This window comes from Catharus ustulatus, chromosome 5 (assembly GCF_009819885.2).
Source record: "Catharus ustulatus isolate bCatUst1 chromosome 5, bCatUst1.pri.v2, whole genome shotgun sequence".
NCBI lineage: Eukaryota > Metazoa > Chordata > Aves > Passeriformes > Turdidae > Catharus > Catharus ustulatus.
In genome coordinates, this window is record NC_046225.1 from 50060602 (window position 1) to 50078976 (window position 18375).

The window sequence follows — 18375 nt, forward strand, 5'->3', positions numbered from 1 at the left end:
TAACTTAAATGGAGAGGGAGTGTACCATGCTAAATGTAAAGGAATATTGTCTTATATGCTGTAACACATTCCCTTCCCCTGGATGCAAAGATAGGTGCAGTCTTCATTCTTCATCAGTTTTTTCTCTACTTGAGATTACTTCCCTTGCTTAATTTTTAAGTGCAGCTGAAGATGTGTGTGTGTGTGTGTGTGTGTGTGTGTGTGTGTGTGTGTGTGTTGGTAATCATTTTAATGAGTAATGTGAGTGAGCAGTTAAATCAATGTATCGCAGATGAAATCCTAATTAAAGTAGTATTTAGTTATGAAAAGTGAGAATTTTATAATTTATTTTCTATTAAGATGTTGACGGTTTCACTGAAAGCAATTATTTTGTGGTTCGATTCACAATATAAAAGCTGTACTGAAGTTACATTTCTGCATCTTTCTGTTCTCCTCCAGTGAATATTCACCACCTTCAAGTTTAAAGGCTCCTTTTAAAAAGGCCAGTACCAAAATGTTTACATTAGTTTTATTTATTTTTGAGATATATTTTAAATTTATTGTAGCACTAGGCTACTATGCTGTTCAAGATAGCTTTTAAAATTTATATTAGAGTAAACATTCAGGAAGGACTAACCATGATGATGCATATTTAATCCACATTTTCTAAATGTTCTTAAGAAGAATGGAACTGTTTTCATTTGGGTTGCAGGTTTTTAATATAATACGTGTGACTCTGTTATTATGTTTGTGCTTACTCAAATAGAAGCACACAAATGACATGTGTGTACTCTTTGAAATTGTCCCTGCCCATGACAGGGAGATTGGACTAGATTACCTTCAAAGGTCTCTTCCAACTTAAGTATTCTCTGATTCTATAAATCTGAGGTTTGAAGGGCACACAGGGATTTGTTTTGTGAATACACAGTTAAGGTCTACATATGCAATTTTGTCAAATATTGTTATGTAAACCTACCCTTTTGAGCTCTTGGTGTTCTACATGCTTTTTTTTTGGTGGAGGAGAGGACACCATAATAATTTGTTCTTCCATCTCCACACACTGGATAACTTTGCTCTCAGTAGGGTAAGTGCTCCTTACATAACCACATGAGAGTAATTGACTTCCCTCAAGCACACTGAATGAAGATGGGCCATCCACTAACTCTAGGTTTTCAAAGCCCTTATGCACTCAAGATAGTATGCAGGCATACAAATCTGGCATAAATTCTCATGTGTTCCTGTCAGAGAAGTAGCTATATCCAAGAGAAATACAGCAGATGTGGGATGTCAGCTATGTAAAATTACATATGAGTGTTTTTAAGTTCCTTTGTGGTCCTGAGCAATTTAATTATGAAGAATCAAAATGCTCTTCAATACTAAGTGTGAAGACTCCCAGGTGAAAAATACAGTGACATTTGCTGTTTATATATCGATGTGGTAGGTTTTTTCCTCTTCCTTCTATTAGACTTCAGCTTTACATATGAAAATTCTTTCTCATTTCCTTTTCGATAAATCACAGATTTTAGGCACCTTATGGTGGAATAGGTGGCTTCCGGACTGGAAATCAAGAGCTTGTGCTAAATGCTTTTGCTCCTTGTAGAGTGCATGAGACTAGGTGTATTACTAATGAAACAAAATCAACAATTAATACTTTTAAGAAATTAGGGAACTGGTAATCTAGTGCGGCTGTGTTTTGGATGTCTTTTACATTGGATTATCCTATTTTGCACTCCTTAAATCTGAAGACTAGAGAAAGTTTCCCAGTGAGCTTGGGCAGGGTGCTGAGCTGCTCAAATTAGTGCTCTTCTTGTTTGTATGGGTATTCCTCTACAGTCCTGGAGAAATTTCAGTTACAGTAATTTCACGACCATAAGGCGCACCGGACTATAAGGCCCACCTCTGGGAGTTGGCAAATTTCGCAACTTTGTACATTATATAAGGTGCCCCGGACTATGAGGTGGACATTTTTTTTGCCGCGAAGATCCGTACCGTGAGCAACAAAGTAACGAATTAGTAACAGAATCCCGCGATCGTGGAGTTTACTGGCAGGTGCTCAATTTGCAAACATTTTTCACAGATTGGTGTAACCTTTAAACGCAGTCCCAAGTGCCCTCCCTGTGTGCAGGGCCCGGCACTCCTGCCGGCTCCCGGTGCTGGCAGCTGAGGCGGGGCTCAGAGCGGCGGCAGTTTGGGGCGGCTTGGAGTGGCCGGGGCTGGCGGCAGCACGGAATGGGTGTGGCTCGTGGCGGCATGGAGCGGAGATGGCTTGGAGCGGCTCGGAGCGGGTGCAGCTCGGAGCGACTGGGGCTCGCGGCTTCTGCGGTAGCCCGCTCCCTCCCACCCCACACTGCCCCAGCATTCCGGCAGCCCTGTGCAGCTCCGGGAGCCCCGCGCACCCCCGGGCTTTTCCCCCGCACCGGCACAGCCCCAATGCCGGCAGGTTCACACTGTGCCACTGCTGCCTGGGCTGCGCCGCCACCGCCAGCTTTCCCCCTGTGCTGGCGCTGCTGTGATGCTGCTGCCAGGCGGGCTCTGCTCAGCTCAGGACTGTTGTGGGCTCGCACTTCTGGGTTGGCGAATTTCGCAACTTTGTACATTATATAAGGCGCACCGGACTATAAGGTGCACTTCTGGGTTCGGGGGAGAATTTTAGTCAAAAGGGTGCGCCTTATAGTCGTGAAATTACTGTAAGTCTGAATGCATATCTTCTCTGGATTTTCCACTACTAGGAAGCAGCAGAGCTTACAACTGAGATGTGATTTTACATCAAGGTGCTTACAATCCTTAATAAATTCAACCCGTTAATTATTTTTCTTTTTCCATTTGTCAGCATGTTATTCACTTCTGATTCTATAACTGATATTTTACACTGTGATGATTTAACAATATATTCACTTTTTTTTCTATAGACTTCACCAATCTGAAACTTTCATCTGCAAATTTTTGTATTTCTTCTCTTTGAAACCATTACTACTGTGAGTAATCTGTTAAATGCCATAATCTCAAGAGCAGATTTGTAAGAACTCAACTTTTTAACATAGAAAGCTAATTGCTGACAGCAGTTTCTGAAAGATGGCCTTACTTTCCTACTGACTCCAGAACTGTGCAGCTTCTTTAACAAATTCCTGATAGACTTGAAATGGTTTTGGAAGACAGTGAGTTATGAATCTCTGTTCTTCTATTGATAGACTCATTAAATATGACTGAAGAAGACAGACATGGTTTTCCTTTGCAGAAGCCATTCTGGTTTGCTGCTCCTTAGTAATAGTAGTGATGTGAATCCTACAGTTTTGCTTAACTTTGGTCAATTTGATGTTTCTGAAATGATGCCTAGCAGGTAGGAAGTGACAGGATTAGATAAGAAATATCTTCAGGCCTTAGTAACTAACTCACTATCTTTTAGTGTATTGTTCTGTGTCAATATCTCCTTTTGACACCCAACTAGGTGATTTCTCCAGCTTTTCTTTTTTTTTCTCAGTTTTCATTTTTCATTTCATGTTTTCTTCTAATGATGAAAGATTTTTCTGTTGTTTTCTGTTCCCTGTTTGATTTTTTTAATAGTACTTCTATGTGCCTTAGTGTTCTCAACCCTGAAATCAAATGAAAAATTCCATTTTCTCACCATTCATGCTACATGTTATTTTAGCTGTAATTTTCCACCTCTTTCACTCCTAGCAAGTTTCTGGATCTACACAGGGATGAAATTAAGTTTTTAAATAGATGCTCCAAACTGCTCATGTAGAGTGAAGATGTCTTGGAATCATGTACGTATGTTTAAGCTTCTTATGTCAAATTTTTGCAGTAGTCACTTTAATTGCATATCTTTTAGTTCAGGGTGGAATTTTATAGTCTGGTAAAGAGCATTAATGAATCTGTAAACATCAGATTGCAAAGACATAAGCATTCATTGTTTATTTGTTAAAATGCAGTCAATTTGACAGATCAATTTATAATAAACCTGAGGACCATGGCCATTTTCAGGGCAGAAGGACTTCCCAGAGAGAAAGGGACTTGGGGGTAGGCTGTGGTCATCGTCTTGCTGAGGGGGACAGCAATCCTGCTTCTTGGAGCTAGTGCCACCAGCTGCAACAGAGGAGCTGCTTCTGCACTCACTCTGTAATAAATGCATATGCTCTCCTCTGAGCTCATGCCTTTACCATCATGCTAGGATGCTGCCTGCTGTGTTAATCCACCAGTAAAGAGACCTCAGGTCATGCAATAATATGTGCCTTTACCGTCTGCCAGTACCCCCAGGACTGGCTATTAATTTTCAAGTCGTTGAATTTTCATTTAATGTACTGCAGCTCTCTGAAGCATGGTGAGTTTCTTTAACCATTAAAGCAGTAAGCTGTATATATAAAATAATAACCAGATGATGATGTGTAAAGAAGACAAAACGCTGCCTTTCATCGGAATAACCGCTGGATGGGGGATTATTTGCATTTCTGTACAGTGACAACTTGACTCGAAGGATGATGATGATGATGACTGTAAAACGGTTTGCTACTTCCACCGAGAACTCGGTGTACAGGTTACTCCGTAAGTGCCCTATAGAGAGCTGCGAACAAGGGTATCGCCGGGGCCAGGGATGTGGGTTGGTGACAGCCTGAAGCCGAGAGAAGACTTACACTGGTCCCTCCGGGACGTGCCCACCCGCCCCCACGGCCGCTCGCAGGCTGCGAGCGCGGAACCTCTGGTGTTCGCCGCGGCCGCGGTGCTTTTCCTGCCTCGGGTGCGGGGTGTGCATGTGCGGGGCTGCTGGGGGCATGTCTGGCTACTTTCCCGCCTCCTTCTCCTGAGAGCGACCAGGAGGAGGGGGCAGCCGAGAGGAGACAAGAAGGAAAAAAGAAATAAAACCCCCATACCCTTTTTTTGCATGCCCTGGCGCATTCCCAGCGCAGCACGGCGCCTCTGCCGCCCGTCCCCCCCGGCGCTCCGCAGAGCCACCCGCAGCCGCCGAGCCTGCGCCGCCCGGGGCTACCCCTGCGCCTCCAGCACGGCTCTGGGGACTGCGGCTGGGGGGCTGTGCTCCGGCTCCTGGGGACGAACTTGCGGATGGCGGATCCCCTTCCCCGCGGCCAGGGCCGCCCCCCTCAAAATCTCAATCGTGGAGACGCGCGGTGCCCGCGGGTGTTCGTGCGCATCCACGGGTGCTTTGCTCCTGACTGCGGCTCTCCGCTTGACAGGGTGGACCGGCTGCCTTTCGGAGAGTCGCCCTCTGAACAGCTCCAAAAATACAAATATTTAAATGTATATGTATAGCTTTAAACGTGTATTTAACATTTCTTTTAACATTTATCCTATCTATATTTAAATGTATATATGTATACATACATACATACATACATACATATATATATATATATATATATATGGTCCATTTCATTTCCCTCTTTGGAGGAAAATACCAAATCAATGCCATTCTTTCTCCCAGGCATGTTTCCCTTCTAGTAAAGGAGGCTCCACCTCTGCTAGGGATTGATTCGTCGAGCAGTTTTTAGGATAATTTATGAAGCAACCTGATGAGCCTATTGGGCGAGTTGCTCGGTCCTTGCAGAGTGGTTTTCTACCTGTTTGGGTGTTTTATTTTATTTTTTTCCCCCTTTCCCCTCCCCTCCCTCTCCCTGCCTTGTGCCGGCGGGTGGTGGGATTGGTAGGGTCGCTATTTCCCAGCCTCTCCGGAGAAAACTCGGGCAAGGGAGAGCGCCTGCACGCTCATGGATGCGTGGGGGGGCCCCGCGCCCCGCTGGATCCGCCGCCGCGGGGCCCGGCTGCTGCTGCTGCTGCTGACCGTGCGGCTGGGGAGCGGGTGAGTACGGCGGGCACCGCACCTGCCCCGCCGGCATCGCACCTGCGGAGCGCCCCACGCTGGGGCAGGGCTGGGGCAGGGCTGGGGCAGGAGCAGAGGCAGAGGCAGAGGCAGAGGCAGAGGCAGAGGCAGAGGCAGAGGCAGAGGCAGAGGCAGAGGCGGGAGAAGCGGCGTGTTGCGCCGCCAAACTTCAACCAAAAAAGGTGCCGGTGCTGCTGCTGTGGCTCCCGCGGGCGACTGCGGGGGGAGCCGGCACCGGCAAAGTTAAACTTCAGCCGCATCCCACTTGTTCGCTGGGCTGGCGCGTCCGGGCTCGGCTCGGTGTTGGAACAGCCCCCCCTGAGAGAGCGGCCCGGGGCACCGAGCTCCCCGCGCGGTGCCGCCCGTTCCCGCCGGCGATGTGCGGCTGGCGCGGCCGCTCCCGCAGCTACTGGTGCGGGCACCCATCCATCCATCCATCCATCCATCCATCCATCCATCCATCCATCCATCCATCCATCCATCCATCCATCCATCCATCCATCCATCCATCCATGCATCCCTGCAGCGGGACCTGCGCGGGGTCCTGCCCTGCAGCGCGCCGCAGGGTATCGAGCTCACGCGTGTAATGGAGCAGGGTAGCGGCTCAAGTCCCAGAAGTTGGAAAAAACGTGCGTTTTAAGGGAGAGTTCGAAAATTGAGCTGGAGACCTCTGAAGAAACAACAGTTTGGTACAGATGTGTACGTGTGTTATTAGTACCCGTAACAACGAAAAGCAATGTAACAATTCAACTCCATTAATAATGCGGAGCTAATGTGAGCCATTCCACAGGTTATACTCATAAAAATCACAAAGCAGCACTTTAGGTATAAATAAAGGGTATTTGACTGTTGCTCAGTGTGTATTTCTTTTAAATGAAAGACAAAGTTATCATTCTGGAGGATATAAAAATGTGTAGTGTACCGCTGGCAAAGAAAAAAAAAAAGAAAATAAATACAAAAAATCTCTTTTTAAAGTCTGTCATACTCTAGACCCCTTCCCCACACTGAATGACGATTTATCAGTCTGTGTGAGGTATGTTGATCTCATCACATCTCTCATGTTCAGAAGGCTGCTGTGTTATCCTAGTAGAAACACCACTGATTATTCTTTTCTTAACCTGTGTCTTTTAAAACCTTGATAAATTATGGAAATATTTTTCAAAGGCATTGATGAAAACAATACCAGTGCAGCTGTGCATCTTCTGAATGTTTCTTAATGATCATAGTGTACCTCAGGTGTGTAAGAAATTATCAAGTGGTTTGAGAGAAAAGAATATGCATGCTAATTTATCAGTTCAAAGACTTAGTTACAAAGCAGGAGGACTAGCCAAAAAAAATAATTTATTTTACTTTGCTTGTCAGACTGTGGTTGGGATTATAAAACTAGGTGTATGTTATTATGTATGCATCTCATTAATATTTCGATTTATAAGTTGATAAGAAGTGAGAAAAAGAGGTAACTTACATGCATTGTTTTGTTCTGTGTTCCAGGACATCTCAGATAAAAGGGAACCTTTGGTATGAATATCCATGTATCTGAATCAACTATTTTCAGCCTTGAGTTTTTTAAAAGGCTACATGAAAAAATGGTATTTGAAAGATTCCCCCCTCCCCTTCCTTTTTTTTTTTTAAGTGACCTCAAATGGACATATGTTGCAGATCATGATTCTTTGGTATGTAGTGCATTGCAATTCACGGGTGTTTGTGGGGAGCTCAGGACCTCTGGTACTCTTTAACAGTCTGCCACAAAGTAGGATGGAAATACTATTTTTCCGCTTCTTTGGATGCCTCTCTATAGTTTCAGCCCAAGATTTTCCTTGAAGATCAAACTAAAACTCAGGAGTAATGCTTTTTCTCAAGAATAGACCAACTCTGTAAATTTTTCTAAAACTATCTTGCACGAGCCAAGATATGACTTTTCAACACATACTTTTAAAAGGATACAAATTGCATCGTTTTTAGTATGCATGTATACACAAAGTACTTTGTCCTGAGTATGAGGAAAGTTGCTTCAGCTGGAATAAATGGAGCTGAAGCCTAAGCAAGGGCACTGAAAGTTGAGCTGAACCAAATTTTATTCTTTGAAGATACTGCCCCTAAAGCTGTTCCGAAACATTACACCAAACTTCCCACACCAAAGTGTGGGAACTCTTTGCCATAAAACAGTTGTTTACTCTCAGTTTTTCACCTTCAGCACTAACAGATCACAATGGCCAATGCGCTTGATTTAATTTCATGGGTCAGTGTTTTGAAGGACTACTTTTGTCAATAGCAGATATCTCTTCTGTAGCAGAAATTGGGCTGTGAGCCTTTCTACAGGATGTGTGCAGGGAAAGAGCACTTACCCAGCAGTCACTGCAGCCCTAAATGTTCGGCAAACCCGTTATTCTTGTCAAATTCAAATAAACAGATAATTGATAGGCAGAGCATAAGAACTGACAATATAATTAATGTTGTTTTCTTAGTTCCAACCATACAGGTGCACCATAACTGTAACATTTCTTCTAATTATACTTCTTTAAATGGTATGTGCTGCTCAGCATGCCTGAAAGTATATTGTAAGCTTAACTTAATTTTGGCCGTATCTTCCCTTACATTTTGTAATCCGATGATTTAAAAGCAATTATAAATGCTCTATTGAAATGCAACTCTCAGCAGGTACAAATGCCAACTAATATTTTCTTTTCAAAGTATCTGTTAGGAAAATATATAATACAGCCTACATTTTCTTCTCATATGAATTCCTGGATCAGAGTTAAGCCTGTCATAACAATGTTGGTTTCCCAGTGCTTGATAATAATGACTTACTGTTTCATTTGAACATCTGTGATGTTTATTCATTATCATCCTCACTCTTATGTGCTTTGTTCATGATGTGACAACAAAGAACTTGTTGTTCAGCAGTCCCAGTGCTTTAAAATGCAGTTTATTTTAATGAAAGTTTGTTAATATTTTCCCTTGTTAGTATAAAGTTTAAAGAGTCATAAATATTGAGCAATACTTATATTCTTTGCACATAATCTTCTTGCAGTGGTTTCAAGGAAACCTTCAAATTGTTGATCTGTTAAAGAAAAAAAAGGCTCTCAGCAAATTGGAACAGTTTTTCATTTACTTTTAACTTTCTTTCTATTAAATATACCCGATGTTTTAAAAAAAGCATCTTTGCTACAAATTCAAACCTTTTTGAGCTGGATCAAAAAGGTTAGATGTGGGCACTTGTTGACCTTGTTCAACTTCTTTTTCTGAGCACATAATTCTGTCTACGGGGTAGATTACAAGAGGATCAGGGGAATAGTGTTTTTTCTTTGAAGCTCTAGAAGAATTGTATTAATCTTTGTCAAACAGGACCCCGTGTAGGTAGGACCACTTAAATGGACTGGGTATATGCATTGTTTGAAAGTGAGTTGCTTTGGTTTGGGCTATCATATATATAAACTAAAAGAGTAGTGTGTTGAATTCACAGAAAACCAAAAGTGATCATCTCAAACCCCATTTTTGTAGTACCACTTATGATAGAACAGAGTAGCACTTTTAAAATTACTTTCGTAACTCTTTCTTGCCCTGCATCCTAAATTGATCACGTGTACGAGTAAAATAACGATATCATAACTTACTTGGTAAAGAGCAGCAGAGACAAGTACTAATTATAAATGACTGTAACACACTGACAGGAACTTTTAAAATGCTGGTAGATGACAATGACACTAACTTTTATTTCTTAACAATTTCTCTGAATAGTAATATTTTGTACAGAGTAATTCAGATGCAATTGAATTAATTGAAAGATGACAGAGAAGTCTGATTTTGCATTGTTACATGTGCAAACATTTTTAAAGACTGAAAATAGTGTGGTGAGTTTGGTGGCCTACAGGTCTATGTAAAAATTGATTTTATATATATATATATATATATATATATATATATATATATATAAACCTAATTTGGTGAATCATGGAGCAACACTGAACTAATAGAAGTAACTAGAGAGACTAGGAAGATCATCAGAAGTTCATCAGAACAAAGAAGAGGGCAATTTAAGTGATATGGATATGAAAGAAATAAATATTTTCTAAAATATTCTTTAATTGGGGATTTTCCAGTCAGTAGAGTCTGTTTGATAATCTGATCATATATAAGAATATGTAACAGGCTAAACAAAACTGGAGAATTTGCCCTGGCTTCTCTATCAGGTTCCTCCTTCAGTTTAACTAAGTCCCTGCATAAAGATTTGATGAGGAGGAATCTGATGCAATCTTATACAGTATTTCTAGTCTGAGGTTTCTCTGGCTTACAGCCAGTGGATCTTCCGTTCCCAGTATAACCTGTTGCACCTGACTCAGCCACTGGATTCCCATGTCCATCTCTTTGTGGGGAAATCCAGGTCTGTTTTAATACTTCTGGTTCTGCAGGGCAGCCTCAAGGTATAGAGCAATGGCTGCAGCTACTCTTCAGGAGCAGTGTGGTCTGCATCCATCTGCTCTTCAACAAGAAAACCAAAACCAGCCAGTCATCAAAGCTCTTCCTTGTTCTAATTGTCTCTGCCAAGCTTTGCCCTGACAAGAACTCAGAGCATCTCAAGTGAATCCTGAAAATTCTTAAAGGAATTAACATTTTGGTCAGAAAACATCCTGGCGCCATTCTCTTTCCAGCTGTCTTTCATAACATGTTGTAGAAACCTCCTCACCTCTGGGTGACAGGAAGCTCTGGTGTGGTTAAATTCCAAGCAGTTGTTGCAGGATGAATGATCTAGTCCAAAATGAAAGTTCTGTACAAATGTGTCACAATTGGAGACACTCCATGTGGTGTGAAAATTTCCCCTGAATTGGATTTACCCATTCTACAGTCATGTGAACTAATCTTCAAAGCACATCCCTGGTATATGTAGTTTTGAGAGACAACTTGACAGCCACTTACATTTTCCTCTCACATAAGTAAACTGAGATACCTACATTTCTTCAGAAAATATTTAATTATATGCTTAACCACTTTATAGTCCTTTCAATTTTTTGTCTGAAGAAGAGATACACATAGAATATTGCTTCACTACTACTTCATACCTCTCAGATACTCTCTCACAGGATTAGCTCTGATAAGGTGTAACTCATGTTCTTTTTGCTTTCTGCCTTGGTTGCCAAATCCTTTTATGTGTCACTATATTAGTGTCTGGTAAGGAGTGAATGGATAATTCTGTGTTTCTAAATTTATATGCTGCATCTTTTCTTTGTTTTCAGGAAGACAAACATAGTGGATAGGAGAAATAAGAGGTAGAAGGAGATACATCTCCTTTGGATTAAATTATTTGATGTCTCAAATAGATTGTTAGTCCTTTCCTTTTAATATGGTTTTCTTCTTGTCTAAGGCAGTGTACCATGAGGTGTTAAGTATTATTATTATTATTAATATGGTATTATTGCCCAATTTTTCTTTCTGAATAAAGTTCGACTGGATAGAATTTCTACTGGTAAAAAATTGTAGCATCAACTGTCCATTTAGGTGGTACACCATCAATGTAAGTCATGCAAATTTTTTGTTTCATTGTCCAATGTTAAATTTGCATGAAAGAATAAATTATGTAAATATTTTCTAAAATAAAGTGCCCTCAATGTTTTCTCTGGAGGACAGCTCTTTATATTATCACCATATAGCTATTGGATGTATAGTGGGTTATGCCAGACCTGCTGAGGGTGACCTATGGACCTGTAACCTGTACCTTAGGTTCTTGCTTTGCCAGTGAGGGCCATCCAGCTGATAGCCTGTGGGTTGTGACCAGCAGGGGACAACTCTGACTACCATATATTTTATTCACCATCTAACAAAAGGTGTAATTCTCCTGTTTTAAAGATATGTGTTTCATGTAATACACAATAAGTTACATCAAAAAGACATAAATTTGTGAATAGAGACAGACAGCAAGCTTTTGATTACATGGTTTAGGTATTTCCATTAGTTCTTACAGAGTATATTCACCTTTCTATGTAATTCAGAGTATATTCACCTTTCTATGTAATTCATTAACTTAATTGACCTTTGGATTAGTCCATAATTGCCTAATTTTACACTAAAATTTCTGTAGAACCTATTCATTGTATTTCTATTGGGAACATGCTGTCGTTGCCTAGTTATTGTAGTTGTATGTTTCTTTTTCTGTGATTTCAAGGCAGATTTACTTATATGCAGCTATTACAGTGAGCAATTCAATGCAAATCTCTGGTTCTGCTGCTGTTTCAGTCCATGCATATTTCTTTGGCTCTTGTGGGAGGAGGATGATACCTGCTCACATGTGTACCAGAATCTGGAACTGTTTCAAAGAAGTTTGGTTTTGTGGGTTGTGGTAGATTTCTTGTCACCTGAAGATTTTGCAGGAAATAGATGATGAATTGTGTTAGAATAAATGTTCAAATGGATATATTGAAATATGTACATTCAACTTAAATGACTGAAAATGCCTTATAAAGGATTGCTAATTTGATATATCCTTTGGGATGCTGATGATATTTTAAGGTAGAAAAATTGACTTTGCAATTTGGTGAATTTTGTAGTTAGTGTGGGATAGCATTTAATTAGGTTAACTGCTTTTTATTGAGGTTATCTCAGCATTCATTTATCAAAGGTTTAGTTTAAGTCTAATTCCACTATGGAAAGTGTATCATTGATCAAAACTCTTAGCCCATCAACAGTGTATCTGTTAATTTTTAACTTGATGGCGATTAGCCTTTCATCAGTTAAGTGTAGATAGTGTGTGAATAGTGTGCTGATGTGTGGCACATGGATTTATGTGTGTCTGTCTCTGTGTCTTTGTGTGATGATCAGTCTGAAACTCCCAGGAGATCTGGTGCTGCCATGATTAGTACATGTTTCACATACCCAGAGGAGTTACCAACACTATGTCCTTCCTTAGCAGTTTGGGAATACTTTGACCTTTATTTACTACCTGTTGTCCCTCTTCAGTTATATCTTCTTAAGTTCTATAATTTGCTTTGGTTATCCTCTTACCTTCTGTTCAAGTCTTCATTTGTTCCCTGGTGCTTTGTCTATGTGAACAGTGGACTACGGCTGTTTAAATTTTAATTATTTCATTGCATGGTATGGTCAAAACCCACAAAGAAGATAAAACTTAGCAACTGAGAAAATAAGATTGCACCTCAAGTCCTGTGTTCAGTTCTGGGCCCCTCATTTCAAACAAAACATTTAGGTGTTGGAGTGTGTCCAAAGAAGGGCAATGGAACTGGTGAAAGGTCTAGAGGTTAAGTCCTATGAGGAGCAGCTGAAGGAGCTGGGGCATTTATCCTGGAGAAAAGGAGGCTTAGGGGGACCCTTATCACTCTCTATAACTGCCTGAAAGGAGATTCTAAAGGTGGGGCTCAGCCTCTTCTCTCAGGCAACTAGAGACAGGCCAAGAGGAAGTGGCCTCACATTGTGCCAGGGGAGGTTCAGGTTGGACATCAGGATGAATTTGTTCCCAGAAAGGGTTGTTAAGCATTGGAAGGGGCTGAGCTGGGAGGTGGTGGAGTCACCATCCCTGGAGGTGTTCAAGAAACAACTCTGTGGCACTTGGTGCTATGGTCTAGTTGACAAGGTGGTGATCTGTCAAAGGTCAGACTTGATGATCTCAGGGGTCTTTTCCAAACTAAATGGTTCCACGATTCTGTGAAAACACATCATAGAACATGTTCTGCAAGTTTGTAATCAGAAGATGAAACAATTGCTGCAAGGAGAGAGAAGTGAAAAGTGTATCCTTTGTCTGGGGTAGAGCAAGAACTGATCAGAGCATCAGGAATAAAGATTTTAGCATACAGTAATTTCACGAATACAAGCCGCACCAATTTGACCAAAATTTTGGTGGAAACCCGGAAGTGCGGCTAATATTCCGGGGCGGCTAATCTATTAACAAAATTCTAAAAGCTGCCAACACGGAAGTGAGAGCCCGCGGCAGCCCCAAGCCAAGCTGGAGCCCGGCCGGCCCCGGCAGAGGTGGGAAAGCCTGGCAGAGGCAGGGCCAGCAGTGTGGGGGGCGGGCGGCAGAGCCTGAACCAGCAGGGCGGGGGAGCCCGGGAGAACTGGGGCTAGCAGTGCAGGGGAGCATGGCAGAAGCAGGAAGGCCGGCGGGTGGGGCTGCCTGGCAGCGGGGGAAGCCCAGCAGAATCGGGGCCAGCAGCGTGGGGGAGCCCGGCGGTGCGGGGGCCTGCAGTGCCGGCCAGGGCGAGGAAACGCGGCGGTGGTGCAGACGGGAGGGGGCGGCCGGCGAGCCTGGTGGCGGCGGCGGCAGCCCTGCCGGCGGGGCGAGCGAAAGCGGCGCTCGCGAAAGCGCCGCTCGCGAAAGCGGGGCGGGCGCGGCGCGGGGCGGGCGCGGCGCTCGCGAGGCGCTGCGCAGGGCGAGCGAACGCGGCAGCGGGGCGGTGCTGACGGGAGAGGGGGGCCAGCGAGCCCGGCGGCGGCGGCAGCACCACCCGGCCAGCCCCGCCGAGCCGTGGCGCTGAGCTGGGCCACCCGGCCCCGTCGGCAACCATGAGCGGGCCGAGCCTGCCTGGCCCCGCCCCAAGCCAGTAAAGCCCGCTATGCCGCGATCCTGTTACTAATTGGCCAATTTGTGAAAGCTGCGCACGGATTCTCGCGACGAATGAAAGTGCGGCTAATATTCGGGGTGCGGCTTATCTATTGACAAAGACAGCAACATTGTCGAGGCACCGGGGGTGCGGCTTATAATCCGTGCGGCTTGTATTCGTGAAACTACTGTAATGTTTCTTGAAGACAATTTTTTCCATCTTGAAATATTACTTTTTTATCAAGTTCATATGTTTTCAGACAGGACTGCTGTTCTGAGAGAGCAGGAGAGCCTGGGGTAATGGGTTGGCAGGAGCCTTATAAAAGTCATCAAGAGAGTGCTAAAGTCCTGCACCAGAATGGAAAATCCCCCTCAGCAGCTCTGGAGCTAGCTGGCTGGGGAGCAGCTCTTCCAAAAGGACCTGGAATTGCTGCTGGAGAGCATGGCAGCCTCCTGAGCTGTGGGATCAGGTACACATTCAGGAAAGTGACTCTCTCCCTCTGCTCAGCACCTGTGAAATTGCACATAGGTGCTGCATCCAGTTTGGGGTTTAAACTGGAGGGAGCCCAGGAGAAGGCTACCAAGCTGGTCAAGCAGCAGCGCCTGTCCTAAGAGGCAAAGCTGATCTGACTGGAGAAAAGATGACTTTGTGTGGATTCAGCATCAGTCCCCAACATTTACAGGGAGATGATCCAGAAAATAAAGGTAGGCACTTCCTAGTGGTGCGTGGTAAGAGAATGAGAAATAATGGTGATGAATGCATCTCAACCAGATATAAAGAAAAAAAAATGCTAGGAGGATAATTAAACAGCAGAACAAGATGTCCAGAGAAGTTTTGGGATGTCTTTCCATGGAATTGTATGCACCAGCTGGATTAGGCAGGCACCCTGGGCTAAATTCAGTATCAACCCTTCTTTGAACTAGAAGTAAACTTCTCAAGATGCCTTCTAAATTTTATGTGAAAAGTAATAATTTCTCTGGAAAATTGAAGTAGTCAGCTTGTATTTTTTGTTTTGTTTTGTTACTTGTGCAAAGTGCTTGCTCTCTATTGTGTAGCACAGAAAAGGGGGTTGTAGAAACAGGTAGTTTTCTGCCTCAGGACTAAAAAAACTGAATATTTTTGTTATCACGTATGGAGGTAAAGACATGGTCAAAGTAGGATTGCTATACTAATCAAGCTGAATATGTTTGAGAATCCAGCAACTCTGAAGTGGTGCAGAGAATTACCTGTACTTGGCTAGAAAAATTGTCAATTGATTTCTAGATTGCAGCTTGATAGGAGTAGAGGCAGCAGTTATCTGGTCTGACCATATCAGTTTTTGGATGAACTTTCAAGGAGAGAAGATAAACTTTGTATTATTTTGTGAGAAGACTGATGGATAAAGTATATCTGAGATGCTTTGAGTCTTTATGATAATTTTGTGAGATCTGTAAAATCCATTTGAATTAATAGCATTTGACCAGTGTAATTTCTAACAGTATGCAGCATTATGTGAAAATTGAGTTGGAGAAGAACAATTTGTGTGGATCTCAGAACAAAATTGTTCTCCTGGATGATGGCTTTAATAGTATCTGTTCTTCTTGTTAAAAATCCACATTTCTGTAAATATTCTTTGCAGTCAGATTGTACCTTTACTAAGTACTCAGAGTTAAGTCTGGTTTTATTGTTCAGTATTTTTGGATTAGCTTTTAGTATATAAGTTTCACAAAGATGTTGAAGATTTTAGGAGAAATGTGATAATATTTTAAGTGAAGGTATTGCTGGGATTAAAGTTAGTTGGACTGAAGTTATTGTGTATTGGAGAAAACGCTTCATATTTTTCAGAGATGTGCTTTAAAGATGTAATGATTCAAAAGATCTTAATCCCTTGATGCTTGTGATATATATTAAGTTATCACAAGGTTAATTGTCTGAACACTCAGACACATAGGCAACACTTTTTTTTACAGGGAGTGAACACCACAGGTACATGTTTTAATTATGTTATTGCTATGATTGCTTATTTTTTTAAAACAAAGCCTATTGAATACCAAGTGATCTGCACTAGGTAGCTGATACTTCTAATCTAGTGTTCAAATGTTTCTGTGTAGGAATTCCTAATATTTTTTCCACATTTTTCCTGATAATTAATGTCCAAATTAATCCTTTCATTAAACACTAAGGAAAAAGAATGGAAAGAAGAAGCAAGGTAGGAAATTATAAACAACCAAATATGAAATAAGACAAAGAGCACGAGGCACTATGTATGCTCAGAAGAAAAGTCAACCTAACAGTATGTGGTAGGTGTACTGTAAAAAAGATATAGGGAATAGGTAAAACATACTTCAGTGGGGGAGAGAAATACATTTTGACACACAAAAGAATATGCCCGGTCTGGCAAGGCAGAAAGGATGGGAAATTGATGAAAACATTGGAGATGGAACGGATGGGGGAAAATGAGATTTTTTTCAAGAGAATGTCTAAACCAGTTTAGGAAGGATAAAGAGAAAGGACTTCAACATCAGTGGCTCTATATCCCACAGAATTAAGAGGAGTAAGTAATGCTTTTTGGAGACATTTTCAGTAGCTGTACTTTTTTGCTTGCAGTTACATTTATTTTCCCCAAAATTTTCTGCGGCACATAAAGCATATCAGTGAAGACACTGATGATGAAATGCAAAAGAGTTCTCGTCCATAGAATTGTAGCAGAACTGGTGACTATGAAGTCAGTCTTGAGAGAAGAAGATAAGTCTTGAGAGATGTTTAAACCATTCACTTCTGACAGCTTGCAATGATAGTGAGCTTTCAAGGAAGTCTTTTGTAAAAAAAAAAAAAAAATGGAATTGAGTTCTAGTCAGCAGTCATAACTATGTGGTCCTACTTATTTTTGCCATTTGAGAGTAGTATTTGCACACATGAAGGAGTCCCAGTAATTTCTCAGCTTCTGAGGATACTACAAGTCTATCTGATATCCATGTTTTATCTTACGAAGATTCAAGAACATATGCAAATATGTAATTTAAATTGCTGACATGAGAGTATTACTCATTCCTTCCACGTTTTTCTCTGTATTTAAGGAATTTTTGTCTGTCTCAGGCATTTCTTAAGCTTATCATCCTGCTTCAGATTTTCATCTGCACCTGGTCCTATGCCTTGGTCATTCACATGACACATGACTAAGCACTTGCATTTTTATCTTCTGAGCTAGAATCATCACCAGCCTCTGTACAAATGTCTGACTCTGGACTTAGGTGTGTTTGTGACCATGTTTAGCATGTCAATAGAGCTTTAGGTCTTTTTTTCATGTGTGGAATTTGGCTAGTTCAGGTGAGCTCTGATAGCTCATTAATGGGGCCATGAAATATACAGTAATTTCACGATTATAAGCCACACCATTTTGACTAAAATTTTGGTCCTAACCCGGAAGTGTGGCTTATAATCAGTTGCGGCTTATATATGGACAAAGAACGAAAAGTTGCTGTTTTAGTTTGGAGGAAAGGTGTCTACTGAGAAAGGCAGGAACTTCTCTTTGAAATGGAGAATGTAAACCCCCTCCCTCCAAATTATTATAATTTTGAAATCAAGGGGCTTTCAGGCTAAGATATGGGAATTAGGAATAACAGTTCTTTACTAGGGAGATTAAAATAGAAATACAGTACTACAAAGAAACAAACTCCGAACCCTGACAGAGTCAGAGTACAACCTGACACCCCGTCAGGCAGGGTGTTGGTAGCAGTCCCATTAAATGGTGGCTGCATCCTCCTGCAGTGACAGATGTGATTCAGTTGAAGCAGTTGAAGCAGTGCTCCTGTAGAAGGTGCAGTTTCCCTCTGGACGTCCGGTGGTTATGTGGAGAAATCCGGTTTTCCTCTGGAGTCCAGTGGAGAAAGGGGCTACCTTAGTGTCCCAAAACCTCTGTTTTTATTTTGGTAAGAAATGTTGGGCTCTTCCCCCTGACTGGTCACACGGTGGGACCCAGTGGGCCATCAGCAGAAAATGACTCGCTTGAGGAAGATGAGTTGTGAAAAGATAAAGAACAATGCC

General features: G+C 42.2%; 1 protein-coding gene across 4 annotated transcripts in view; it reads left to right on the top strand.

Moving 5' to 3' along the window:
• The first annotated feature begins 4303 nt into the window (after positions 1 to 4303).
• GABRG1 (gamma-aminobutyric acid type A receptor subunit gamma1) overlaps positions 4304 to 18375 on the top strand; it is a 69159-nt gene continuing 55087 nt past the window's right edge. For 2 of the 4 annotated variants that reach the window (XM_033059672.1, XM_033059675.1), the window contains exon 1: positions 5602 to 5788. In XM_033059672.1, coding sequence (XP_032915563.1) covers positions 5697 to 5788 — 92 coding nt within the window. In that variant the 5' untranslated portion in view covers positions 5602 to 5696. Of the gene's footprint in view, positions 4519 to 5473; positions 5789 to 18375 lie in introns of those variants that run through there. The other 2 variants (XM_033059674.2, XM_033059673.1) reach the window with 2 other exon arrangements.